This window comes from Macrotis lagotis, chromosome 1, assembly GCF_037893015.1.
Source record: "Macrotis lagotis isolate mMagLag1 chromosome 1, bilby.v1.9.chrom.fasta, whole genome shotgun sequence".
Lineage (NCBI taxonomy): Eukaryota > Metazoa > Chordata > Mammalia > Peramelemorphia > Peramelidae > Macrotis > Macrotis lagotis.
This window is the reverse complement of record NC_133658.1, coordinates 794,857,594-794,885,545: the sequence shown is the minus strand read 5'-3', so window position 1 is coordinate 794,885,545 and position 27,952 is coordinate 794,857,594. Positions and strand designations below refer to the sequence as shown.

The 27,952-nt window shown below is 39.5% G+C and overlaps 2 protein-coding genes across 6 annotated transcripts in view; both read left to right on the top strand.

Moving 5' to 3' along the window:
- Positions 1 to 35: 35 nt before the first annotated feature.
- ZPR1 (ZPR1 zinc finger) lies at positions 36 to 14,104 on the top strand. 4 transcript variants are annotated; one of them, XM_074216735.1, is made up of 14 exons: positions 38 to 288; positions 2,960 to 3,121; positions 3,404 to 3,494; positions 3,683 to 3,753; positions 4,376 to 4,462; positions 4,641 to 4,763; positions 5,110 to 5,163; positions 5,348 to 5,414; positions 5,884 to 5,954; positions 6,426 to 6,515; positions 7,110 to 7,220; positions 12,360 to 12,446; positions 12,704 to 12,769; positions 13,455 to 14,104. In XM_074216735.1, exons 1-14 carry the CDS (start codon positions 97 to 99, stop codon positions 13,587 to 13,589), a joined length of 1,407 nt encoding a protein of 468 aa, XP_074072836.1. In that variant the 5' UTR covers positions 38 to 96; the 3' UTR covers positions 13,590 to 14,104. The 4 variants fall into 4 exon arrangements, 3 of the variants coding, with proteins under 3 accessions (XP_074072838.1, XP_074072836.1, XP_074072837.1); XM_074216736.1 differs by having other exon boundaries at positions 265 to 283; XR_012474382.1 differs by having other exon boundaries at positions 36 to 288; positions 12,360 to 12,769; positions 13,455 to 13,488.
- Positions 14,105 to 17,929: 3,825 nt separating this feature from the next.
- The window catches only part of BUD13 (BUD13 homolog), a 42,924-nt gene continuing 32,901 nt past the window's right edge, over positions 17,930 to 27,952 (top strand). Inside the window, exons 1-2 of one of the 2 annotated variants that reach the window (XM_074216734.1) lie at positions 17,930 to 18,125; positions 19,422 to 19,512. In XM_074216734.1, the coding sequence (XP_074072835.1) occupies positions 17,983 to 18,125; positions 19,422 to 19,512 (234 nt within the window). In that variant the 5' untranslated portion in view covers positions 17,930 to 17,982. The remainder of the gene's footprint in view (positions 18,126 to 19,421; positions 19,513 to 27,952) is intronic. The other variant, XM_074216733.1, reaches the window with a different exon arrangement.

Below are 27,952 nucleotides of genomic sequence, written 5' to 3'. Positions count from 1 at the left end.
CCTTCACACGCCGGAAGTTCCTGTGAAAGGGGGGCGTGGCCGCGCCGCCGGGGCGGAAGCCGGAAGCGGAGGCGGCTGCGCCTAAACGCGGCGGCCATGTCGGCCCTCCGGGCGCTGGACCCCGGCGTGGTGGCCGGCGTCGGGCCGGGGGCCGCGACTGCCGCCGCCTCCGGCGCCCCCGGGGGCCGCCTCCTCGCTTCCGGGAGCCTGTTCCACCCCATCAGCGCCGAGGACGAGGAGCAGGAGCCCACGGAGATCGAGTCGCTGTGCATGAACTGCTACGGCAACGTGAGGCCGGGGGCCCGGAGCCGCGGCGGGGAGGGGAGGGGGCGCCGGCCCGGCCGCCCTGTGGGAGTGAGAAGAGGCCGCTCCGAGCAAGCGCGCGTCCGGGGAGGCGGGGGCCGTGGCCGGCAGGGGCGCCTGGGGAGGCCGCCGCCGCCGCCGCCGCCGCCTCCTCCTCCTCCTCCTCCTCCTCCCCCTCCCCCCTCCTCCCCCTCCTCCTCCTCCTCCCTCCTCCTCCTCCCCTCCTCCTCCCTTCCTCCTCTTCCTCCCCTCCTCCTCCCTTCCTCCTCTTCCTCCCCCTCCCCCCTCCTCCTCTTCCTCCTCTTCCTCCTCCTCTCCCCTCCCCTCCTCCTCTTCCTCCTCCCCTCCTCCTCTTCCTCCCTCTCCTCCCCCTCCCCCTCTCTCTCCTCCTCCTCCTCCTCCCCCCCCTCCGCCTCCTGGGGGGGGCAGCGGGGCGTGAAGCGGCACAGCAGACCCTGCGGAGCTCGGCCGGCTGGGAGAGCGCAGAGCCTGTGGAGCGGAGCGCCAGGCTTGCTTGGGCGTTCTCGGGGAGCCCGTGGAGAGCTCGGGACCACGTGTTGAAGATTTTATTTATTTTCGGGGCGACTAGGTGGCGCAGCCCCGGAGTCAGGAGTACCTGGGTTCAAATCCGGCCTCAGACACTTCATAATGACCTAGCCGCGTGGCCTTGGGCGGGACACTTAACCCCATTGCCTTGCAAAAACCTAGAGAAAAAAAGACTTTATTTTGAGTTTTACAGTTTTTCCCCTAATCTGACTTCCCACCCCCCACAGAAGGCCAGTCTACATTGTTTCCACGGTATACATTGATCCAAATTGAATGTGAAGGATGATGTTTTTAAATATGTAAAATATGTAAAACTACTAGATTGAGACATTTTCCCCTTATGACTTTGACTATGAAAGAAAGAAATATCGGAATATAGCTTGAGGGACTGGTAGAGTTTAAATAGTCTGTTAAGATACAGAAGAGATTTTAGAAATCACAGTTTATGGACAGGAAGACTTCAATCAATTTGCCAGTGTGCAATATCCAGTCATCTTTTTTAGTTTTATTTTTAATTAAATTTTGATTTAATTACTAGTGTGCAATATCCATTAATTTTTTTAGTTTAATTTTATTTTTAATTAAATTTAATTTTAATTTAATTACTAGTGTGCAATATCCATTAACTTTTAGTTTTTGCAAGGCCACCTAGCTAAGTAATTATCAAGTGTCTGAGGCCAGATTTGAACTCCAGGGCCGGTGCTCTATCCGCTGCCCTGGCACTATCCATTAATTTTTAAGTAATTTTAGGTAGGAACAATATTTTGAGATGGGAAACAATGTAATAGGTTATGAAAATATTTGTGACTTCTACTGGTGACAGTCAGAGGTCCCGGTAACACCAGAATGATTTGTTGCTCAATTTTATAATTGAAGGAAATGCTCAATTTCAATTAGAGATTTTCTTCCCATTCATCTTAAATGAAGCCCCTGAAATCTATCCCATGATCCCTTTTTTGCCTGAAGGTGGGAGGGAGAGTGTGGACCCTACATTAAAGATTGTAGGGAACTACTGAATCTTTTTGAATTGTTGGGGAATGACATGCTTTGTTCCATACTTGAGGAATATTAATTTTTCAGTTGTGATGAAGAGATGATAGACTTAAGATGGATACCAATTAACAGGATAGTGTGACAGTACAGGCAAGAGGATATGGAGGCCTAAAACCTAGGGTATTTGGAGAGTGAGTGGAGAAAGGAAAAGATGTGAGGTGTTGTGGAGGCAGAATTGTAAAAAAAAAACTTAGAGAGTGGGCATGATGGTTACGTGTGCCAAATAGTAAAGAGTTGAGGGCAAAAGATAACTCCGAGGCTGAAAACTTGGATGGCTGGAAGAGGAATGAATTTATTGGGGAAGATAATAAGTTTGGTTTTTAGCATACTGATTTTGACAACCAGAATTGAGATATCTAGATAGAGATTCTGGACTGGTGTTCAGGAGAGAGAGGAAAAGGCTAGATAAATACAGATTGGGAGTGGTCTGCAATAGGGTAAGATTTTGAATCCATGAGAGCTGGTAAGGTTTACAGAGAAGTGTTGAATGAGAGAAAATGGACCAGAATAGGGAGGGCACCTATTTTTACATTCTTCTTCCTCAAGAAAGCAAGTTTCCAGGAGCTCAGTGATCAGTCACATAGCCAAACCAGCAGGGGCAGAGAAACTGAAAAGACCCGGTCAGACAAGTAGGAGGACAAGCAGGGGACAATGTTTATAAGATGTGGTTATCAGCAGGGTCAGATGTTACAGATGGAACAGGCTAGGGCTGTTAAATTTAGCAATAAAAAAATTATTGCTGATTTTGAAGAGAAGTTTCAGAATCACAAACCAGATTGCAAGGATTTGGGAAGGGAGAGAGGTGGATAGAAGTGATAGGTTGAGACATTTTCCCCCTTATGATTTTGACTGTGAAAGAGAAGTATCGGAATATAGCTTGAGGGACTAGTAGGGTTTAAATGTCTGTTAAGATACAGAAGAAACTAGATTTTAGAAAACAGTGGGTGGGAGGTGGGAGAAAATCCTGAGAACTGCCACTTAAGAGTCCCCTCTGGAGATTTGAGGGGGATAAATTTGGGGAAGGGGCCTCACTTTTCTTTGTCTGGGATCTATTCAGGGGATGACTCGGCTTCTGCTAACCAAGATTCCCTTCTTCAAAGAGATCATTGTGAGTTCTTTCTCCTGTGAGCATTGTGGTTGGTCCAACACAGAGATTCAGTCTGCTGGCAGGATCCAGGAACAGGGTGTGCGCTATACCTTGTCTGTTAGGGTCCCTGAGGTAAGGAGGGATGGGAGAACAGGTAATCATGGTCAACTTTGTCCTAGAAACATTCCCTTGATAGCATACCCTTCCTAATTGAACATCTCAGTAGCTTGGTGCCCACTGTATTAGGCCATTCCATTCCCTGCTAAATTCTCTTGACTTCTTCTGAAACTGTGAATTGTGTTACCTAAAATGAAGATTGGGAAAGATCAGGGTTTAGCTCTCTATTTGAGTGAGTCTAGGGGAAGAGACAGTGTTGCTGTCAGTCTTGAACTTTGACATTCAATCTCTGCTCAGGACATGAACCGAGAGGTGGTGAAAACAGATTGTGCCACAGCAAGGATCCCAGAATTAGATTTTGAGATACCTGCTTTCAGCCAAAAAGGAGGTGAGTGTGAATGTGTGGAACTATCCCAAACAAAGAAGTAGTATATTGTTTGATAGTAGATTCAGTAAACACGGATGTTTACAACTGTAATCAGCTTTGAACTATGTTGGTGAATGAAGAATTGTGTTAAGGGGGAGATGAAGAAATCCAGTATAACTGACATTGCCCACTTTGGTGTTTTTCTTCAGCTCTGACCACTGTTGAAGGATTAATTAGTCGAGCCATCTCTGGTTTAGAACAGGACCAACCAGCCCGCAGGGTAAGCTGTGGAGTATTAGATTTCAGTAAACTAAGAACTAGCTATCCTCTTATGTGTCAGCCACAACTCTGCGGTCTTTAGTGTCTTGTTTGTAAGCACAGTCCCTAATTCAGTGTTAGAAAGCTTGAGTGGGAAGGTGGCTAGGTGGTGCAGTGGCTAGAGTGCCGGAGTACCAGCCCTGGAGTCAGGAGTACCTGAGTTCAAATCCGGCCTCAGACACTTAATTACCTAGCTGTGTGGCATTGGGCAAACCATTTAACCCTATTGCCTTGCAAAAAAACCTAAAAAAAAAAAAAAGCTTGAGTAGAAGCATTTAATGACAGCTTAAAAATGCCACCTTCTCTGAGAAGCCCTAGAAAAATAGAAACTTGTTTTTTTTTTCTAAAGTCAGTATCTATTGCTTGCTGAATTGATTCAAATATCAGAGCAAGGCCCTTTAAAGTCAACATTTAACTTTGTTCTTAGATTTAAAATTTAATTTCCAGTTGATCTTTTGCTATAGCAATTTTGCTAGATGTTTGTTTTTTGTTGGGCTACTTTTTTGAAAGTTTCTTATCTAGAATGTCTACCTGATGGAGCTAGGTACCAGGACAACAAAGTCTCATTTCTGTATTCATGCTAGGCAAAAGGAGAAACCATGGCTGGGAAAATTGATGAGTTTATTGCCAAACTGAAGAAACTGAAGCGGGTAGAATCCCCATTCACTTTTGTGAGTAGCATTGTTACCCTGAATGGGGGGGAGCAGAAGAAGCCCCAGGATCTCATCCTTAATCTTTTTCTTCTGGGGCTGTATTGCAGGCTTACTTTTTTTTCCTGGGATGGTAGGTTGCAGATTCTAAAAACATTTTTTTCTTAAACTTACTATCTTTTTATCATCTACCTGATAGATCATTGATGATCCCTCAGGGAACAGTTTTGTGGAGAATCCCCATGCCCCTAGGAAGGACGATGCTCTGCTGATCACACACTACACCCGAACTCCCCAGCAGGGGGACATGTTGGGTCTCAAGGTAAATGAGGAGGAGGAGGAAGAAAAATGCTCTGAGTGTCATAAAATACCTTATATTCTGCAAGCTCAAAGTCTTTTGAAATACATGTACCCCTTCAATATTGTCTAATTATGCCCTCCATGCCCTATTTCAGGAGGTTTATGCATTTGATTTTATTTTCTAAGATTTCTTATTGGGTTAAGAGTATATGATTAGTTACATAAAGTCAGAAATAGTGTTTATATCCTCCAGGCTGTCACTCTTCCCTTAACCTCTCTGTCAAGCCTAGACCCTTTCCTTCTCTTCTCTTTCTTGGTGGATGAAATGTTAACTGCAGTTGTTTGGCTTGCATTTTTTTTTGTTGTAGACTGAAGACCCTGAAGAGAAGTCTACTGATCCTGTAGAAGATCTCAGGAATGAAGTGAGTCAAATTGAGTCTTATTAGGGGAGTCCATAATGGGTACATGGGTGAACTGGACTGATCCTCCTAAGGTTTGTTTTTGCTGGCTTCCTTGGGATATAAGTGACAATCTTGTTCAGGAATTTCTTTGTGCTGATCATCCTCTGCCTGGAATGTTCACTTTTTGTCTTTACCCATTTTCCAGGTGTTACAGTTCAACACTAATTGCCCTGAGTGCAATGCTCCTGCCACCACCAACATGAAATTAGTACGTATCTTTTGTGGGGTCATAGTGCTTCTCTTTTGTGGGGTCATAGTGCCTCTTTTTTGTGGGGTCATAGTGCCTCTGTCTGGCAGATCAAAGAAGTCACTTAGAGGGCAGAGAAGATATATCTCCTGAAAAGCACATGATCTAGTCAAGGCATGTCTTTATGGGTTAAATTGCAGGTTCTAGTTTTTATGCCCAGAGAGGAAATGCAGTCATTGCACCTTCCTCTCAGTTTCTGCATTTATCTTGTGACTTTTTTTCTTCCCTGACATCTTTTGAGTCTGTATGGTTTGGAAACCTGACATGACATATGCTCTGGACAAATGCAACTGTGCCTACAGCTTGTTCCATGAATTGGCTTCTTTAGATAGCTTTACCCAAACATTTGACTATTGACTTTGTCTTTATTATTATGTCTTTAGAGGATGATCTTACTATATGGAAGGCAGATTTCCTTAACCTCCCTTTTCCAGAAATCCCCCACTTTAAAGAGGTTATCATCATGGCGACCAATTGTGATAACTGTGGGCACCGGACTAATGAGGTAAGCTCTAAATTGGACCCTCTGAAGGAAGAAACTGAATGAGTCCATTTTCTAAAGGGTCTGCTTTTTACATTCTCTCTTGTAGACTATTAGCAAGGGTGGGAGTGCCTGTGGAGGGAAGTAATTTTTTAAGGGGAAAAGTTATTTACAGTGTGGCATTAAGGCTGCTTGGGTTAGATCTGAAAGCCTAATCTCTTCTTTGGTTAATCCTGCTTGCTTGGGGGAAAGTTGATATCATTTTCTAGGCATTGATCCTGGATCTATAAATGGCCTACTTTTTATTCACCCCCATTCTGATTGATACAATGCAGCTACCTCTAGTTAAAACTTTGCTAATTCCCACTTCTTGCCTTTGCTTGATGTGTCCTGGGAACCTTGAATGGGCCAGGTTGGATTTAATTGATTCACAAGAACCCCTTTCCTTTCTGTCTTATGGGCCCCTTTTCTCTGTTGACTGAACTTGATATGTAGGTAAAGTCAGGAGGAGCAGTAGAACCTTTGGGCACCAGGATCACCCTTCATATCACGGATCCCTCAGACTTGACCAGGGATATATTGAAGGTAGGCCTGATCATGACATTGACAGTTCTTTATTGTATCTACTTGTTGGTAAAGCTGCTTTATTCTTTTCCTTGGAAGTAAGATGGAATAGACAAGAGTATTTTCCTTTCCTTGGAATTGTGTAAGAAACACTTTTTTCTTGTTTTCTAGGAGAAAGAACTTTCCTTAAGCTTAGGATCTGTAGGATTATAAGTAGAGAAGGAATTTTAAGATTCTGGTGAGATCAGAATTGATTCACAAGCTCACTCATGTAACTTTAAACATAATTTGTAGGCTCTCTCTTTTTTATCCTACAAGGTGCCTGAAAGTATTGATACTGTGATTATGAGGGTATATTTTCTTCTTTAGGTTTTTAGGTTTTTATTTTTTTTATATTTGCTTCTTTATGTCTCTAGTTAAATAGTCTCTATTTATTTAGGTCAGTAGCCTTCTCCTAGAAGAAATTGGAATATTTAAGATTGACATCAAACTACCATTGCTAGCTAGGATATTGGCCAGCAGCTGCAGAATGTTTTCAGAGTTAATTCAGAGATATTTAGTTTTTCTAATTTCTATTTAATTTTGGTTTAATGTTCCATTTCTCTCATCTTATAGTCCGAGACATGCAGTGTGGAAATCCCAGAACTGGAGTTTGAGCTGGGCATGGGTGCCCTTGGAGGCAAGTTTACCACTTTGGAAGGACTTCTGAAAGACATCTGTGATCTCGTAAGTCCTATGGGTTATCCAGCATTTTTGCTTCTAGAAGGATCAGGGGTCTCAAGACCATTTTCCCTTATTCAGGAAATCTTTTGCCTTGAACATAACTTGAGATTAGGCCTATATACTTTGTTTTTTCCTTTTTTTTTGCAAGGCATTGGGGTGGGTTAAGTGACTTGCCCAAGGTCACACAGCTGGGTAATTATCAAGTGTCTGAGGTTAGATTTGAATTCAGGTCCTCATGACTCCAGGGCCGGTGCTCTATCTACTGCACCACCTAGCTGTCCCAGGCCTATATATTGTGAAAAACACATACATATATGACTTTTTTTGTTGGCTTTTGTCTTAATATTAGACAGATAGACACACACACTCTTTTCTTGATTACTTTCAGCTTAATATTACAGGTATTCTCCCTTACCCAAATTGAACCTTCCCTTGTGATAAAGGAAAATAATTAAAATTTCTTAAAAGCTAAAATATTGATATAGAAGCATTCTTTGAAAATGCAGACAACCACTGTGTGAGCCTTCTTGCATATGTTCATTCTCTCTTCTCAAAGACCTTTGTAGGTTTTTCATTATTATTATTTATTTCATTTTCATTTCTATTTGTCACCATCATATATATTGTTTTCAGTTCTCCTTTTTTGCTCTAAATTACCTCATTTTTCATGTTTCTGCAAACAAATTCTATTATGTCAAATATTTTTTTACTTAACATCTTTTTTCTTTTTCCAAGTTACATGTGTAATTTTTTTTAAACATGTTTTTTATTTTATTTTATTTTTTTAGTTTTTGCTAGGCAATGGGGTTAAGTGACTTGCCCAAGGCCACACAGCTAGGTAATTATTAAGTGTCTGAAGTCGGATTTGAACTCAGGTACTCCTTACTCCAGGGCCAGTGCTCTATTCACTGCGCCACCTAGCTGCCCCTAAGCATAAGTTTTAAAAGAAGATGTGAGGAACAATTTTTCTCTTTTCCTCCCCTCCAACCCACATTGTTAAGGCAAACAATTTGGCATAGATTATACATGTGAAGTCATGCAAAATAATACATTTGCCATGTTGCAAAAGAAAACATAAAAAAACAAGAAAAATATAGAAAGTAAGAAGCATGCTTTAAGTTATATATTCAAATTCTGTCAGTTGTCTCTGGAGGTGGATAACATTTTTCTTCATAAGTCCTTTGGAATTATCTTGCATCATTGTATTGCTAAGATTAACTAAGACATTTACAGTTCATCATATTACTACTTACAATGTTCTCCTGGTTCTGCTCACTTCACTTTCAGTTAATGTAACTCTTACCAGGTTTTCCTGAAAGTACCCTGAATTTTCATTTCTTATGGCATAATATTACATCACAATCACATACCATAAGTTCATTCATTCCCCAATTTCCCCTTCCTCTCTATGTCCAATTTTTGCTACCACAAAAAGAACTGCTAAAAATATTCTTCTATATAAAGGTCCTTTTCTTTTTTATCTTGCTTTTTTTGCTCCAGAAATGGTAGTGCTGGATCAGAGGGTATGCACACTTATAATTATAGTCCTTTGATTATAGTTCCAAATTGCTCTCCAGAATGGTTAGCTCAGTTCACAGCTCCAAGAATGCATTAGTGTACCAATTTTTCCACATCTTTAACATTTGTCATTTCCCTTTTGGTCATATTAGCCAATTCGATAGGTATTAGGTAGTATCTCAGAGTTTTAATTTGCATTTCTTTAATTAATAGTGATTTAGGGGCAGCTAGATAGCTCAGTGGATAGAGCACCAGGCCTGCAGTCAGGAGAACCTGAGTTCAAATTGACCTCAGACATTTAATAATTACTTAACAGTGTGACCTTGGGCAAGTCACTTAAACCTATTGCCTTACAAAAAGCAAAAAAAAAATAGTGATGTAGAAGATTTTTTCATATGGCTGGCTATACATGGTTTTGATTTATTCTGAAAATTTCCTGTTTGTATCCTTTGATCATATATCTATTGAAGAATGACATATATTCTCATAAATTTGACTCAGTTCTCTATATATTTGAAAAATGAAGCCTTTGTTAGAGAAACTGGGTATCAAATTTTTTCCTTAGTTTCCTGTTTTCCTTCTAATATTGACCGCAGTGGTTTTGTTTGTGCAAACCTTTTTAGCGCTATGTGATCAAAATTTTCTTTTTTCAAATCTGTAATGTTTGTTTCTTGTTTAGTCCTAAATTATTCCATTCCTAATCCGTATTCCACTAATATACTTATATCACCCTTTATGTCTAAAACATGTACGTGTTTTGATCTTATTCTTGGTATATGGTATAAGATGTTGGTTTATACTATATTTCTGCCATATTGTTTCCAGTTTTTCCAATAGTTTCTTGTCTCGAAATCTTAGATCTTTATCAAACACTAGATTAATATAGACATTTACTACCATGTATTGTACTTAATCTATTCCACTGATTCACTGTTCTCTTTCTTAGTGCCAGATTGTTTTGATAATTATTGCTTTTTAAAGCAATTTAAGATCTGATAGTTAAGTCACCTTCCTTCACGTTTTTTTTCCTGATTCCCTTGATATTTTTAATGTTTTGTTCTTCCATTTGCATTTTGTTATTTTCTTTTAATTGTAAAATAATTTTTTGGTAGTTTGATTTGTATGACACTGAATAATTCATTTGGGAAAAAAATTGATATTTTTATTATATTCAAATAGTCTTGGGTTTGTCTTGGCAGATACACTGCTCAGTAGTTTGATGTTTGCAATTATTTTTAATGAAATTTCTCTTATCTCTTCTGACCAAAATTCATTGGATATGTAATATATATATATATATATATATATATATCCATATGTTTACATAAATATATTCATATTTGTATGCTGATCATTTTTGTGGATTTATTTTATGCTCTACAACTTTGCTGAAGTTATTTCAACTAGTCTTTTGTTGCTTTTCTAGGATTCTCTTTTAAGTATACCATCATATTATCTTCAAAGAGTGATAGTTTTTGTTTCTTCATTGCCTATACTAATTTCTTTGATTTCTTTTTCTTTTCAATGCTAGCATTTCTAGTATATTACTGAAATTCCATTTAAAATAATTTCAGATAATATAAAATACTTGGGAGTCTTCCTCTAAAACAAACAAAGGAATTTTAGGAACACAATTACAAAACACTTCACAAATAATTTCAGATCCATGTGGTTCCATGATATTTGAATTGTTTCTTTTTTATTGCTTAAAGTAGTTTCTCCTTGACTTGGGAACTCTGGCATTTGGCTACAATATCATGGGAATTTTCATTTTCAGATCTCTTTCAGGATGGTGATTAATGGATTCTTTTAATTCCTATTTTTCCTCTCTGATTCTAAGATATTAGGGAAGTTTTCATTGTTAATTTCTTGAAATATAATATCTAGGATCTTTCTTTGATCATGGCTTTCTGGTAGTCTAATAATTCCTAAATTACCTGTCCTGGATCTAATTTTCATGTTAGTTGTTTCCTTCCTTCCATTTTTTAAAAAAATGTTTCTTGATATCTCATGGAGTCATTAATTTCCAGTAGTCCAATTCAAATTTTTAAAAATGTTTTATTTATTTAAGGCAATGGGGTTAAGAGTGACTTGCCCATGGTCACACAGCTAAGCAATTATTAAGTGTCTGAGACTGGATTTGAACTCAAATCCTCTTGACACCAGGACTGGTAGCTCTGTCCACTACGCCACCTAGCTGGCCCTCCAAATTCTAATTTTTAAGGAATTATTTTCTTAAGTGAACTTTTGTACCTCTTTTTTTCCTTTTGATCAATTTTACTTTTTTTTAATCAGTTCAATTGATTTTTGTGTCTTTTTTTTTACCATTTGGCTAATTTTTTTTTTTTTTTGCAAGGCAACTGGGGTTAAGTGGTTTGCCCAAGGCCACACAGCTAGGTAATTTTAAGTGTCTGAGACAGGATTTGAACCCAGGTACTCCTGACTCCAGGGCTGGTGCTTTATCCACTGCGCCACCTAGCTGTCCCTCTTCCAGGAATTCTTGTTGGGTTTGTGACTAATTTATATTATTTCCTTGTGCCTTTGCTTGCAGTTGTTTTGATGGCTTTGTCTTTAGAGTTTGTGGCTTGGTTTTCCCTGTCACCATAGTAATTTTTTCATGGTCAGATTCTTTTTTTTTTTGGTTTGTTTTTGCTCATTTTTCCAGCTTATTTCTTGTCTTTAACTGTTTCTGGGATGCTGGGAACTCTCCCAAAATTTCATTCTGCTCGTGTGGGAGTCTCTTAAGTTTTTAACATTTTCAAGGTGGTATGATCTGGGGAAGAGGAATGATCTCTGCTCTCCTAACCTTATTTCTCTTTTCCTTCTTTTGGTCCTTAAACTGTGACTGGTTACCCTGTCCTTCCACAGCTGCAAGTACAATACTTCTTTCTATCTTGGAACTGAGACCAAGACCCCTTCTCCCTATGGCTGCAAGAGCTAGTGTGCTACTCTTTGTCCTGAACTTTGACCCAGAACTATCTTTGGGCAATGGGACTGGGACTGGTTCTTATATTAACAAAGGGTCCTTGGTAATCTCTTTCCTGACCAGTTATCTGACCCCCTTACCATTTGTGGGTTGAGAATTCCCAAAGCCACTGCTGCTGTTGCAACTGCCTCTAAGGCTGGGTTGGCTTCCATTCCCAGCCATCACTGTGGGGACAGACCTTCCCTGCTGACAGGAAAATTTTCCTACAGCCCTTTTTTGACTTTGCTTTGCTGCTCCAAAATTTAATTTGGGCCATTATGACATTGAATCAGACCTTATCTTATAAATAACTGAAACAAAACCAAGTTAAGTGCCTGAAGTCACACAGCTATTAATTGTCTGAGGTAAAATTTGAAGCCAGGGCTCCTTGACTTGAGACCCATTGTTCCATTTTTCACTCTGTCCTGCCTCTTCTCCTGATTTTCAGTAGAATTATCTTTTTAAGTTGTACAGACTTCTAAAATAAGCTGTCCTTTTTTTATCTAGTTAAAAAGAAGCCATTGGTTGGTTAGACAGTGAACCAAACCTCTGGGTACCCTCTCTTAACCATACAAGTTAAGTATGTTAAGTAATCCTTAACCAAGCTGTTTTCCTTTAATAATTTTAAGAGCCCAGCTTTCAAGTTTGTGCTATTGCAGGTGACCAGGAACCCCTTTACACTGGGTGACAGCTCCAACCCTGACCGCACAGAAAAGTTGGAAGAATTTAGCCAGAAGCTGGATCAGGTAAGGAGTCATATTAGGACCATTGCTCTTATGAACACAAGAAGACCTATGCATACTCCATATCCTTTTTCTATCTGCTGGTTGGGGAATGTAAAGGACCACACACTAACTTACTCAGCAACATTACCATCATTGTCTTTATTCATTATAGCAATGACAATAGATATAGTTGTCTCCACTAAAAAAATGAATGCTTGTATTTTTTTCTTTTTTGGTTGCTGTTGCTTCTCTTCTAATCCTTTGTCTACTATTGTTAGATTATAGAGGGCAAAATGAATGCTCACTTCATTCTGGATGATCCAGCAGGAAATAGCTATTTACAGGTATGTTTTGCCTGGCTTATATCTTTATGTTCAATGCATGTCAAGTATTTTTCAAGAAATAAAAGGACATTATTCTAGTTTAATAGTACAATGGGGTTTTGGTTGTTCTCTTAGAATGTGCTCTCAGAATGAATTGAACTCATTTAGGTGATATTGGAGTAAGGCACAAAGGATTATTTGTAAGGCATTACTTTTCCATCTATCTGTGACCATAGAGAAAGGTATATTCAGTGATTTGCAACCTTTCACAGAAGGCATGCTAAATTTTATTCACTCTTAATAGGGAATATGAGGGTTGGAGAGGCTGTAATTTCTACCATCCTGGGATCAAGATTACTTATACTCCTTTACAGTCTAAATTTTATTATTCTACATCTTAAGTGAACAAGGCAGAAAGTTTTGCTGGTAGTGAAGAACAAAGACCTCATGAAGGGAGTTGGGAAGTTGCCATAGTCCAGCCTCACCCACTTCTTGATTTTACTTGGGGCTGGATGATGTTATTCATTTATCTTTTCCTTGAGGTTGGTGATCTCTGGTTAGCCTCAACCTAGGAAATGGATTCCTTGAATATCTACTCTTGAGTTCCTGGGAGTTTGTTAGGTAGTTACTTGAGTTTGGAGATAAGAGGGGAAAGGGTCTGAGTTTGAAGAAGTGCACAGTCACTGACGTTTTCTCTGTCCACCAGAATATGTATGCACCGGAGGATGACCCAGAGATGAAGGTTGAGCGCTACAAACGCACATTTGACCAGAATGAGGATTTGGGGCTCAATGACATGAAGACGGAGGGCTATGAGACTGGACTGACTCCACAGCGGTAGCAGCAGGCAAAGGGCCAGGCCAGACAAGAGAACTACTCAGGGCCCCAGGGTTATTTATTACTGTTGTAATAGGTCAGAGGGACAGGGACAAGAGAACAGGAACTTTCTCTTTAATGGGAACACCTGGTCTGGGGCCGTGAAGCTGCGCATACTTTCAAAACAATTCATGATGCAAATGCACGTCTGTTTTGTTACTGACCTTATTTTGGAGGTTTTGTATTGGTTTGTGAAGAAACTTGGAATTGAACTCTGTGGCAAGTTACTATTGTTTTTGGTAAAATCTTCCTTTCCTTCCCTATTTCTTCTTTTTTATAAGGAAGGGGCTCCAAGGAGTTGCTTTGGGCTAGACTTGGAGAAATGGATGAGTTGGGACACAAACAGGAGTTGGCATTCTATAGCTATTCTTGCTTTTAAAAAATGGGAGGAGCCATGTGGGAGATGGGGAAGGGCTGGAGTCCTGATATCAGACTAGAAAAAAGGTTGCCAATAAAATTGCTGTTTTCAAATAACTGTGATCTTACAATTCACCTTGTTCTTTTTTCATTATGTTAAGTGTGACTTTTGACCAGACAGCCAGGTTCAGTCAGAGTTGGCAAAGTATAATTTATCTTAAGCAACTTGCCTAAGGTGAGGAATGATGTAATAATAGTAATAATGCAAGTTTAATAAAGTGTTTTAGGTTTTTTTTTTTTTTTTTGGCAAGGCAAATGGGGTTAAGTGGCTTGCCCAAGGCCACACAGCTAGGTAATTAAATGTCTGAGACCATATTTGAACCCAGGTACTCTTGACTCCAGGGCTGGTGCTTTATCCACTGCGCCACCTAGCCACCCCTATAAAGTGTTTTAAACCCATTTATGGAGCCTTTTTTTTCCTATTCCTCAATAATGTGGTGGTAATGAAGGTTAAAATTAGGAGAAAGCATGTTTCCAGTCCATAGGAGGCAGATGAAAGCAAAACAAGGAACTCTAATAACCATGAAGCTAAATGAAGTTTGTTATTTTATTCGAAGAAATAATATATGGGGTGGTTTATCTGATTACAATACAGTAATTATAATAGATCTAGCAAGCAAGTGTGGTGGGAAGTTTTTAAGCCCCGAGGGAAGGAAGGTGAAGGACATTTATAGCCCTCTTTTCTATCCTATCTCAAGTACACAGATACAGGCAAATCCAGTCATCTTCCCTGCAAAAATATGTTGCCTTCACTTTGTAATCTTAAAAACCTGATTTTACCCATGAGTCCTTTATGCTGTTCAATTCTAGCCTTGGTGTGACTTCTTAAAAAAGTGACTGCTTTGAATGTGGTCTCTTACATCTGCACCTTCATTTCCCATATTTATTAGATGAACTACTTCATTGAAAAAAATAGTAGTTATCCAAAAGTAGGTCTCTGCCCAGCTCCTACATTCCTCAAAGCTCAATTTTGCCCACCGCCTTCCTTCTAGTCTAGAAGAGGTTGCTACTCATTAAATCTAATCCCTGCTTTGGTCTTTGGTTCCATTCCCTCCTGCCTCCTACAGAACCTATTTATGAAGCATGTCTTACATGCAAGACACACTGCTAAGTAGGTACTGCTTACCCTTACCTTTCCCTAGTGCATTTTGGGTCTCTATGGACTCCTTCCTTTCTACCTGCTGACTTGTCATAGACTCTTAGATGTATTGGGAGAGACCTTTGAGAGACCAGTGGAACCATATTGTCGTTACCAAGATTTGTCTCTAATAATGATAGGTCTTTGCTTGAAGACATCACTAAAGTAGAACATGCTTTTTTTACATTATCCTTGGTTTAAATGTCATTGACAATGCTAATCTCTCCAGAATAACTCATCCTTCATGCTAGTATGTAGTCCTCTGGAAAATAGGGAAAAGTGCTCCATATAAGAAAGCTGCAATACAGAAATGGATGGACATTAGGGAGAGGATCTTAATAGCCCATTTTTTCCATGCTAAAGAAACCTTAACCATGATTCAGAAAGGAAATCACTAGAAAATAATTGTAGAATTTCCCTTTTAACTTTAAAGATGTGGAGCTGGATAAAACCAGGAAGAATCTTAGCCACCTGTAAGTGGTCTCCATTAATCCACTACACACATTTAAATATTATATATATAAGTCTTTTGAAAATTTGGACATTTAATGGATTTAGATATTAACACTTAGCCAAAAGATGAATAATTTTTTCGTTCTTAAATATTACATAATTCTAGCTTTTACTTACATCCTGTTTTTTGGAATTCTGTTGTTACCCCTCTGTAGTGCAGAACAAGATTCTCCCCTCATCTTGTGAACCTCCCTCATAGGACTTAAACTCATATTTCAAGTATTTTTTCTAACACTAATTTATATATTTTAATAAGTTCATCAATTAACATACTATAAGAGGGGTAGCTAGGTGGCACAGTGGATAGAGCACCAGCCCTGGAGTCAGGAGGACCCGAGTTCAAATGCAGCAACATTTAATACTTGGCTGTTTGATCTTGGGTAAATCATTTAATCCCACGGTGTTGCAAAAATCCAAAAAACAAAACAACACAATGAAAAGATAGGGTTAAAAGCATTAACAGGTTCTTAAAACTCAAACCTATTTAAGCTAGGTGTGAGCCTGTAATGAACTATGGGTCACCAATCATGCTTCATAGCTGCAGCCTTCCCAAGGAGGAGGAAGAGAACACAAGATGGTTTTTTTTTAAAAAAAAAATTCATTATACACAAGTTAAACTAAATCATTTTTCTCCATTGGACACAAGTTGGAAAGAAAAATTTCAGTATCAGATAAACGCACAATTTCCATAAATGAACAACTGAAATAAACAGGAACTTGTCATGTTTTATTTTTTTCTTCCAAGGTTCCTTGTAGCTCTAAGCCTATGAGCCTATCATTCTTGAGATCAAATAGCCCCACAACTGCTAACTCTTCATATGGTATGAATCCTTTACTATGCCATCTGACTTTTTTCTCCTCTCACCAATTTATCCGTCATCCATAAATTGTGCATAGAACTAAATATTCTAAATATGTTTTGACCAGGATAGAATAGACAGCGGGGTGCTCATTTCCCTAGGCCTAAATTCCCTACCTAAATGTAATCTTAGCATTTTTGTTGTCGTATTTCATATTCAACTTGTATATAGTTCACTAAAACCTCCATATTTTTTTCAATTAAACTTCTAATTCAGTTGAATAAGCCGTGCAAATTATCTGAGTTGTTCTCCCAAATTAAGCATCCCTTGACCCTTTCATCTATCCAGCTATTCTATCTCTATTCATGGTTAGATTTTTTAAAATAGGTACTTTTACCTTATACTCTTAATTCTTCACCATTTTCTTGCTTTTTGTGTTCTTGCATCATAATTCTACAGAATAGCTTCTACTGAAGCTTTTTTTTCCTCCTAAAGGTCACCAACAACTTCCTAATCAATAAATTCCATGAAATTTTCCATTTCCACAGTTCCATCTCTACGTAAATGACTCAGATTTATATATCTAGTTTTGGTCTCTCCCCCAGTTTCAGTCCTTGACCAGCTAGTTAGACATTTCAAACTCTTGTCCCAAAGATTTAGTAAATTTAACATGTCTTAAAAGCTGAATTTATCTTTCTCATTGCAAATTCTTGAAAACTTGACAATGTGTCAATGAAACCCCCATTCTTCCACTGTCTTGGATTTGAAATCTTGATAGCCTCAAGTTAACTCACATATCCAATTAGTTGCCAAATCTTTCCATTTCTATATTCACATCTTTTGCATCTGACCCCTTGTCTGCAGTCACACAGCTACCACCTTAGTTCAGGCCCTCATCATTTTACTGTTAGATTACTATCATAGCCTCCTTGGTAGTTTCTCTACCAAGTGTCGCCTCATTCCAGTCCTTTTTTACATGCCTTGTTTTGCTTGACTTCACGGATAAAATGAGTAGGTAATGGTGGTCTTTTCAAGGGGTGGGGGACGAACTGGAGGGAGGCACAGAATTTGAAACTCAAAAGAAAAAAGACTGGATGGAGGTGGAGAATAGCTCCTTCCACCTGTGCCGAGTAAGGCATTTAGTATTTCCCTAAGCTCGCGCAGATGCGCATGAGACTCAGACTGCCTGTCCTGAGTTGTCCCTTCCAGCTCCCTCCCTTCGCTAATACTGCCCCGCCCATCTCCCCCAACCGCCAACCAAACCCCGCGCGAGTGCTTTTCTGAGGCTGCTACTGGTTGGCTTCCGTTGGGTTGGGACCGCCCACATCCGGGAGCCAATCGGACGCCGCCTTCGGCTTCTCTGCCAGTGGCCGGAGAGTCCTGGCTCCACCCATTGGCTAACCTCCTCGGCACGTGTTTTTCGCTACAGGATTTGTCCCTCCGACCGTGCCGTAGCCGACTTCCGGTCCCCTCCCGCTTCCTCCGCCGCCATGGCGGCCGCCCCGCCGCTGTCCAAGGCGGAGTATCTGAAGCGCTACCTGTCCGGGCCCGATGCTGCGGCCGACGCGGGGTCGGAGGCCGGTCGTAAGCGCCGCAAGAAGCGGCCGAAGCCGCCCGGCGCCGGAGGCAGAGGGTGAGGGGTGTGTGTGTGTGTGTGGGGCGGCGTGCGCGGCTCCTGTGTGTCGCCTGTGCCCCGGCCCCGCTCCCCCCGTCCTGCCCGGGCGGCGGCGGCGGCGGCTCCGGCCCGGCTCCCCTTAGCCCCGGCCGCGGACCCCGGGGCCGGGCCGGCGCGAGCCCTTGGCCTGGGTCGTGCGGGTCCGCCAAGGCCCCGCAGCCCGGCAGGGAACCCAGCTGGCGCGGGAGCTGCAGAGCCCCGGCGCCCCCCGAGGGCGCCCCCTCGCGGCTGAAGTGGTGCCCCCGGGCCCGGGCACTGGGACGCGCCTCCCATCCCCGCCCTGGCCGCTCCGTGACTCCCAGCAGCCTGGCCTCCGCTCGCGGTTGTCGGCCCTCTTTCCCACTTGCCTCTCGCCTCCCTATTCTTTGTCCCTCTTTTAGGTTTTTGCAAGGCAGTGGGGTTAAGCGGCTTGCCCAAGGCCACACAGCTGGGTCATTATTTAAGTGTCTGAGGCCGGATTTGAACCCAGGTCCTCCTGACTCCAGGCCGGTGCTCTGTCCACTGCGCCACCCGGCCACCCCCTTTGTCCCTTTTTATCCCTCTCCCTTCCTGACATCCTCCCTGTTAGGTGCGGCCCCTTCTCTGAGCAGCGCATTCAGTTTGCTGTCTCCTCCCTGCTACCTCCTCGCCAACCTGAGCCCCGGGGGCATCCCTTTACTCTCCTTCTCCCCCTGAGCCTGAGGACCCAGCTAGGAGGCTCCAGCCTGAGGTTTGGATGAAATAGTAAAGAGCAGAAGCTAAGCGTGGGGTATGAACTCGGCCAAGGGAGCCAATGAAAAGCAACGGGACTTGGCCCAGAAGTAGGAGTTCTCGTTGGGGAATGCACACTTGTGGGCCCCGAGGTAAGAGGTAGCCTACTCGTGGTTAAGGGTGTCTGTTCCTGTTCCCAGTCGTTTTTCAAGTTACATTAACGAGGGCTGGCTAGGTGGCTCAGTGGATAGAGCACCGGCCCTGGAGTCAGGAGGACCTGAGTTCAAATCCAGCCTCAGACAATTAATAATCACCTAGCTGTGTGGCCTTGGGCAAGCCACTTAACCCCATTGCCTTGCAAAAACCTAAAAAAAAAAGTCACCGTCAACTTTTCCTAAATTCTTTAGTCTTAGAGATGTTGGCTCTGTAGGGAAAGGACAAACTAGATGTGGCTACCCTGTCGCCTCATACTTCTTATTTATTTCTAAGCAACTTTTTTGAGTCTCCCAGAATGTTTATTTTCATCTTGAAAGCAGTTCTTTTTCTGACTGTTCTTTTCTCTAGGATGAGGATTGTGGATGATGATGTGAGCTGGGCAAATATTTCTACTAAGACAGAAAAAGAAGAAGAGGAAGATGAGGGAGATTTGCCTGTGGTAAGTTTGGAAGTAATTGGGGCTTGTGAACTTGTGGTTGCCTCAAACAGATTACCTTCACACAGTTGTTAAGATCATAGAAGTTAAATTTAGAAAGGACTTTGGAGATTATCTAGTTCAACTTCCCCAAGGTCAGGCATTAAGGGAAGAAGGTGAGAGCAGAGAAGGAATACTGCTTTGCTTAGAACAGTTGGAAAATCGTAATTAAAAACTGTGCTATAGTCATTTCATTGTAGAATTATCATCTTCCTAATAATGAGAAAGCAATCAAAAAGGAGTGAGTTCCCAGTATGTGTTTTTACCCAGCCAAAACTATCTTAGTATTGGGCTGAGGCATGTTGTAACTCTACATTGAAAAATATAGCATGCAGCATAACTGAACTCTAAAGAAACCTTTGCTTTCATCTTAGTACTTAATAACTTGATGCCACCATCCATTCATTCATTAAGAAAAACAAGCAAGCAAGCATTTATTAAAAGTCTGCTTTGTACCAAGTACTAGACTAGGTGCTGGGGTATAGAGACATAAAGGAAACAGTCCCTACCTTTAAGGGTCTTAAGTATAATGATTAGGGAAGAGGAGAGGAGAGGAAAGAACATGTTTGGGGTAACAAGTAACTTGAACATAGATAAGTAGATACAAAATAGGTATTTATAGTAAATGCAAATAATTTTCAGTGGGGATAGCATAATTAGTTGGGAGGATCAGCATATGCTCTTTGTAGAAGATGACACGGATTAAAACTTGAAAAGGAAGTTAGAAATTTGACTAGGTGGAGATGAAGTTTATGATAGGGGCAGCTTTTGCAAAGGCTTGGGAATAGGAGATATAATGCCAATGAATGGGGATTGTGAATAAGCCAGTTTGGAGATAACAGGGTAAATAAGAAAGTGATTTAACCTGAAGCCAGATGAGGAAGAGATTTCAGTGTCAAACAGAGGAATTTGAATTTTATCTTAGAGGTAATAAGGAGCCACTAGAATTTCTTGGAAAAAAGGAGAAAGATGGTTTAGATCTTTTAGGAATTTCATGTTGATCCACTAGCAGGCACTGCTCCTTGCTGAGAGCAGGAGTTTAGTTGATGTCTCTTGCATTGAATTGAAATATAACTAAGTCTGAGATTTGAACAAGAGCTTGGTGTTTCACAATGTGTTTTTTAGAGATGGAAGGTTCTAAGGAAGCCACCTAGTCCAACTAATATCCAAACAAAGAGTCCATCTGACCTCTTCCTTTTTTTTATTTTTATATTTTTTTCCCAGTTATGTAAAAACAATTTTTAATGATTTTTTTTTAAATTTTGAGTTCCAGATTCTTTCCTGCTTTCCTCTTCTTCTTCCCTGAGACAGCAAGCAGTTTGACATAAGTTATCCATATACAGTCATGCAAAGCATATTTCCATGTTAGTCATGTTATGAAAGAGAACAACAAAAAAACAACAAAACACAACAAAACCAGACATAGAAAAATAAAGTGAAAAATTTTAATTTGCATTTACTTTGCTTCAATTTACATTCAGACTGTCAGTTTTTTTTTTTCTGGAAATAGATGTAGCATTTTTTATCATAGGTCCTTTGGAATTGTCATATCACTTTATTGCTGAGGATAATAAATCATTATACGATATTGTTGTTACTATGTATAGTGTTCTCCTGGTTCTGCTCACTTTGTTTTGCATCAGTTCATGAAAGTTTTTCTAGTTTTTTCCTAAGGCATTCTGCTTATCATTTCTTATAGCACAATAATATTCCATCACAATCATATGGCACAACTTGTTCAAACTTCCTCCCAGTTTCTTAATGGGATAATATATTTTATTTGCATAGTTCATTTGGCAAGGAAAATTGGATAACAGTGTTTTTTTGGGGGGGGAAAAGATAGAATAGATATGTCTTATATATATTAAATATATTTGAATAAATTGAGTTAGTAAGAATGACCTTCTAAAACATTGATGAAAAGAGTTTAAAGTATTCTTGTCATTCTTTAATCTATTAAAAATTAGTTTCTTTTAATTAGTCTTCCATGCCATTTTAATGTCTAAATTTCTAATTCTTTACCAGAAGAACTTCCTATCTTTGTACAAGTAGGTCTTCTTCTCCCCCCCCCCCCCCCCCCCATCTCTTTGGGATACAGACTTAGTAGTATTGCTGAGTCAAAAAGGTTTGGACAGATTTATAGCACATTGAGCATGGTTCCAAGTTGCTCTCCAGAATGATTGGATAAGTTCACAACTTCAACAATTCATTAGTATCCTAGGTTTTCCATATCTCCTCTACCATTTATCATTTTCCTTTTCTGTCCTATTAGCCAATCTGATAGGTGTGAGGTGGTATCTCAGAGTTGTTTTAATTTACATTTGTCTTACCAATAGTGATTTAGAACATATTTTCATATGAGAATAGGTGGTTTTAATTTCCTCATCTGAAAACTGCTTGTTCATATCCTTCAACCATTTATTTTCTTGTATATTTTAAAAATTTTTTAAAATTTAAGGCAATGGGGTTAAGTGACTTGCCCAAGATCACACAACTAGGTAATTATTGTTTGAGGTCAGATTTGAACTCAGGTACTCCTGCCTCCTGGACTGGTACTCTATCCACTGTGCCACCTAGCTGCCCCTCCTTTGACCATTTATCAATTGGGGAATGACTTATATTCTTATAAATTTGACTCAGTTCTCTCTCTATATATATGAGAAATGAGTCCTTTATCAGAGACATTGCTATAAAAATTTTTCCCAGCTTTCTGCTTTCCTTCCAATTTTGGTTGCATTGGTTTTATTTGTGCAAACCCTTTTAAATTTAATATAATCCAGATTTTCCATTTTACATCCTTTAGTGTTCTCTTATCTCTTGTTTGGCCCTAAATTCTTTCCTTCTCTGTAGATCTAATAGGTAAACTATTCCTTGCTCACCTAATGTCCTTATGATATCAATCTTTATGTTCAAATCATGTGCTCACTTTAACCTTTTCTTGGTATACAGTGTGAGATATTGTTCTATGTCTAGTTTCTTCCATATTGTTTTCCAGTTTTCCCAGAAGATTTTATCAAATAGTGAGAGTTCTTGGTCCCAAAAGCTGGGGTTTTTGGGTTTATCAAACACAAGATTATTGTGGTTATTTACTACTGTGTCTTGTGTACTTAATCTGTTTTACTGATCCACATTTCTATTTCTTAGCCAGTACTAGATAGTTTTGTTAATTTACTGTTTTATTATGTTTGAGATCTGGTCGAGAGGGGTCACCTTCACTTTTTTTTCATTACTTCCCTTGATATTCTTGACCTTTTGTTATTCTGGATGAATTTTATTATTATATTTTTCTAGCTCTTGGCAGTTTTCATTTGTATGGCACTGAATAATTAATTTATGTAGAATTATCATTTTTATTGTATTGACTAGGTCTGTCTAATGTTTTTCCATTGTTTAAATTTTGCCTTTATTTGAATGAAAAGTGTTTTGTAATTTTATACATAAAGTCCCTGGATTTGTCTTGGTAGTTAGATTCTTAAGTATTTTATACTGTCTACAGTTACTTTAAATGGGATATTTCTTTCAATCTCTTAATACTGGACTTCTTTGGAATGGAGACCCACCTTCAAATTCTGGTCCTCTTAACTCAGTGTCTGTGACCCTATATAGACAAGTTAATTGACTCAGTTTCCCATCTGTAAAATAGAGATTAAAATATTTGTAATATCTGCCTTACAAGGTTGGCTGTTTAAATAAATGAATTGTTGTTAGTATCATTCCATTCCTTCCTGCCTCCTAGAACTCTTGAGGTCGCTGGACTTCACCTATTTTTCTTCTCTTCAGAAGTACGAATACTTCAAAAATTCATTCATTCATTCATTCATTCATTCATTAGTTTTACAATTTTTCCCCTAATCTCGCTTCCCTCCCCCCATGTCCCACAGAAGGCGTTCTGTTAGTCTTTACATTGTTTCCATTGTATACATTGATCTAAGTTGAATGTGATGAGAGAGAAATCATATCCCTAAGGAAAAAAAGTAAAATATAAGAGATAGCAAAATTATATAATAACTTTTTTTTTTTAAATTAAAGGTAATAGTCTTTGGTCTTTGTTCAACCTCCACAATTCTTTCTCTGGATACAGATGGTATTCTCCATTTCAGATATTCCAAAATTGTTCCTGATTGTTGCACTGATGGAATGAGCAAGTCCATTAAGGTTGATCATCACATCCCATGTGGTAGTACTAATACCTTTTTTAAAATGTTTATTTTATTTTATTTTTCCCCAGTTACATGTAAAAACAAATTTCTACATTCACTTTTAAAACCTTAACTTCTGAATTCTCTCCCTTTCTCCCTCCCCAATCCCCCTCACAGATATAGGTTACAAATGTGAAGTCTTGAAAAGCATTATCATAATAGTCATGTTGTAAAAGTAAACAGCCCCCCCCCCCAAAAAAAAAGAAACTTCAAGGAAAAAAGTATGCTTCAGGGATGGCTAGGTGACGCAGTGGATAAAGCACCAGCCCTGGAGTCAGGAGTACCTGGGTTCAAATCCGGTCTCAGACACTTAATGATTACCTAGCTGTGTGGCCTTGGGCAAGCCACTTAACCCCATTTGCCTTGCAAAAAAAAAAAAGAAAAGAAAAAAGTATGCTTCAATCTGAATTCAGACACCATCAGCTCTTTTTTTTTGCAAGGCAAATGGGGTTAAGTGGCTTGCCCAAGGCCACACAGTTAGGTAATCATTAAGTGTCTGAGGCCGGATTTGAACTTAGGTACTCCTGACTCCAGGACTGGTGCTCTATCTATTGCACCACCTAGCTGCCCCATCATCAGCTCTGTCTTTGAGATAAATAGTATTCTTATCAAAAGTCCTTCAGAGTTCACTTGGATCACAGCATTGTGAGAAAAGGTAAGTCATTCATAGATTATCATTCTCCAACATTGCTATTACTTTGTATATAGTACATTTCCCATTACATCTGCTCATGCAAGTTTTTTTATAAAGATTTTATTTATTTTGAGTTTTACAATTTTTTCCCCTGATCTTACTTCCCTCCCCCACCCCTCACAGAAGGCAATTTGTCAGTCTTTAACATTATTTCCATGGTATACATTGATCCAAATTGAATGTGATGAGAGAGAAATCATATCTTTAAGGAAGAAACGTAAAGTATAAGAGATAGCAAGATCAGATGATAGGATATCAGTTTTTTTTTCTAAATAAAAGGTAATAATCCTTGGTCTTTGTTCAAACTCCACAGTTGTTTCTCTGGATACAGATGGTATTCTCCATTGCAGATAGCCCCAAATTGTCCCTGATTGTTGCACTGGTGGAATGAGTGAGTCCATCAAGGTTGATCATCGCCCCCATGTTGCTGTTAGGATGTATAGTGTTTTTCTGGTTCTACATCTCACTCAGCATCAGTTCATGCAAATCCTCCAGGCTTCCCTGAATTCTAATAGAACAATAGTGTTCCATGACATACACATAACACAGTTTGCTAGGCCATTCCCCAATTGAAGGACATTTACTTGATTTCCTATTCTTTGCCAACACAAACAGGGCTGCTATGAATATTTTTGTGCAAGTGATGTTTTTACCCTTTTTCATCATCTCTTCAGGGTATAGACCCAGTAGTTATATTGCTGGATCAAAGGGTATGCACATTTTTGTTGCCCTTTGGGCGTACTTCCAAATTTCTCTCCAGAAAGGTTGGATGAGTTCACAGCTCCACCAACAATGTAATAGTGTCCCAGATTTCCCACAACCCTTTCAACAACGATCATTATCCTTTCTGGTCATATTGGCCAGTCTGAGAGGTGTGAGGTGGTACCTCAGAGAAGCTTTAATTTGCATTTCTTTAATAAGTAATAATTTAGAGCAATTTTTCATATGACTATGAATTGCTTTGATCTCATCTGTAAATTGCCTTTCATGCAAGCTTTTTACTGAGAGCATCCTGTTCATCATTTCTTATAATAACATAATAGCATTTCATCTTAATCACATACCACAGTTTGTTCAGCCATTCCCCAACTGATTCAGTTCCTTGTCACCAGAAAAGATTTTTTTATAAATATCCTTACACATATAGGTCCTTTTCCTTCCCATTTTTCGTCTCTTCTGGAATCTGGAATATAGACCTCATAGTGGCATTGCTAGATCAAGGGTAGGTCTGGTTTTATAGCCCTTTGGGCATATTTTCCAGTTGCTCTACAGAATTGTTGAATCCTTTCACAGCTTCCTCCAGCAGTGTATTAATGACTCATTTTTCCTACATCCTCTCCAACATTTGTCATTTTCTCTTTCTATCCTATTAGCTAATCCAATAGATATAAAGTAGTAGCTTAGAATTGTTCAAAGCTGCATTTCTCCTCTCTACAATGAGTTAGGATATTTAAAAAAAAATATTTAAATAGATAGCATTGATAGCCTCATCTGAAAACTTTCATATCTTTAGATCATTTATCATTTGGGGTATGGCTCATTTTTTTTTTTAATTTGACTTAGTTCTTCTCTATGTTTGAGAAATGAGATCTTTATCAGAGAAACTTGTTTCAATATTTTTTCCCACAGTTGCTATTGCTAACTGTTCCCTCACCCCCATTTATTCCATTTTCTCTCTCTTTTCACCCATTTCCTCCTGAAAAGTGTTTTGCATCTGACTGTCTACTCCCACAATCTTCCCTCCCTTTCATTACTTACCAGGATCCTCTTCCTCCCTTCCCTCCCTTCCCCCACATCTTTCCTCTACTTTTTTCTTCTATGGTTAGATAAATTTCTATACCTAATTAAGTGTGTGTGTGTTATTCCCTCTCAGAGCCAGTTCTGATGAGAGTAAGGCTCACTCACTTTCCCCTCATCTCCCCTTTCTTCCACTCCACTGCAAAAAATTTTTCTTGCCTCTTTTATGTGAAATAACTTAACCCATTCTATCTCCTCCTTTCCTTTTCTCCCAGGACATTCCATTTTCACCCATTAACTCCATATTTTTAATATATTATCCTTTCAATTCAATTCCCACCTGTGCCTTGCCTTCTGTTCTAATAGATGAGAAAGTTCATATGAGTTATCAGTATCATCTTCCTGTGCAGGAATATAGGCAGTTCAACATCAAGTCCCTTGAGACTTGCCTTTTCTGTTTATCTTTTTATGCTTCCCCTTGAGTCTTGTATTTGAAGATCAGATTATCTATACAATTTTTTCATCAGCAAAGTTTGAAAGTCCCCTTTTTCATTGAATGTCCATCTTTTCTCCTGAAAGAGTATGTTCACTTTTGCTAGGTAGTTGTTTCTTGGTTGTAAGCCAAGTTCTTTTGCCTTTTGGAATATCATATTCCAAGCCCTATGATCTTTTAATGTGGAGGCTGCTAAATCTTCTATTATTCTGACTGTGGCTCCATGATATTTGAATTGTTTCTTTTTTCTTTTTTTTAAGTTTTTGTAAGGCAAATAGTGTTAAGTGACTTGCCCAAGGCCACACAGCTAGGCAATTATTAAATGTCTGAGGCTGGATTTGAACTCAGGTACTCCTGACTCCAGGGCCGGTGCTCTATCTACTGCGCCACCCAGCCGCCCCTGAATTGTTTCTTTCTGGCTTCTTGCAGTATTTTCTCCTTCACTTGAGAGCTCTGAAATTTCTCTTTCAGAAGGTGATTGGTGGATTATTTCAATTTCTATTTTACCCTCTGCTTCTAGGATATCAGGCAATTTTCCTGGAGAATTTCTTGAAAAAATGACCTCCAGGTTCTTTTTTTGTTCATGGCTTCCAGGTAGTTCAGTAATTTTTAAATTCTCCTGCATTTATTTTCCAAGTCAATTGTTTTTCCAGTGAGATATTTCACATTTCCTTCTAGTTTTTATTCTTTTGCTTTTGCTGTATTGTTTCTTGATTTCTCATAAAATCATCAGCTTCCCTTTGCTTCATTCTATGTTTTAAGGAATTATTTTCTTTAGGGACCTTTTGTATCTCCTTTTCCATTTGACCAATTCTACTTTTTAAGGCATTCTTCTCATTGGCTTTTTGGACCTCTTTTTCCTTTTGGCCAATCTGGTTTTAAGATGTTATTTTCTTCAGTACTTTTTTGGAACTTCTTCACCAAGCTGCAGACTTGGTTTACATGATTTTCCTGCATCCCTCTCATTTTTCTCTTCCAAATTTTTCCTCTACCTCTCTTACTTGATTTTCAAAATCGTTTTTGAACTCGTCCATGGCCTGAGTCCAATTCATATTTTTCTTGGAGGCTTTGGATGTGGAAGCTTGGATTTTGTTATCTTCTTCTGAGTGTATTTTGGTCTTCCTTATGACTATAGTAACTATCTATAGATAGATTTTTTTTTTACTTCAGTCATTTGCTCATTTCCTGAACCTGTGACTTGATTTTAACTTTTTGTAATGGTGGGGCTCTGCTTCCAGGGTGGAGAACGCACCAGTCCAAGCTTTAGGGGGGGGTTTGTAG

Excerpts from the sequence above, each read along its gene's own strand:
- ZPR1 (XM_074216735.1), top strand. The coding sequence starts at position 97 with ATGTCGGCCCTCCGGGCGCTGGACCCCGGCGTGGTGGCCGGCGTCGGG. Across the intron at positions 5,415-5,883 it reads CACCAACATGAAATTAGTAC|AAATCCCCCACTTTAAAGAG; the intron begins GTATCTTTTGTG and ends TCCCTTTTCCAG. Across the intron at positions 6,516-7,109 it reads TGACCAGGGATATATTGAAG|TCCGAGACATGCAGTGTGGA; the intron begins GTAGGCCTGATC and ends CTCATCTTATAG.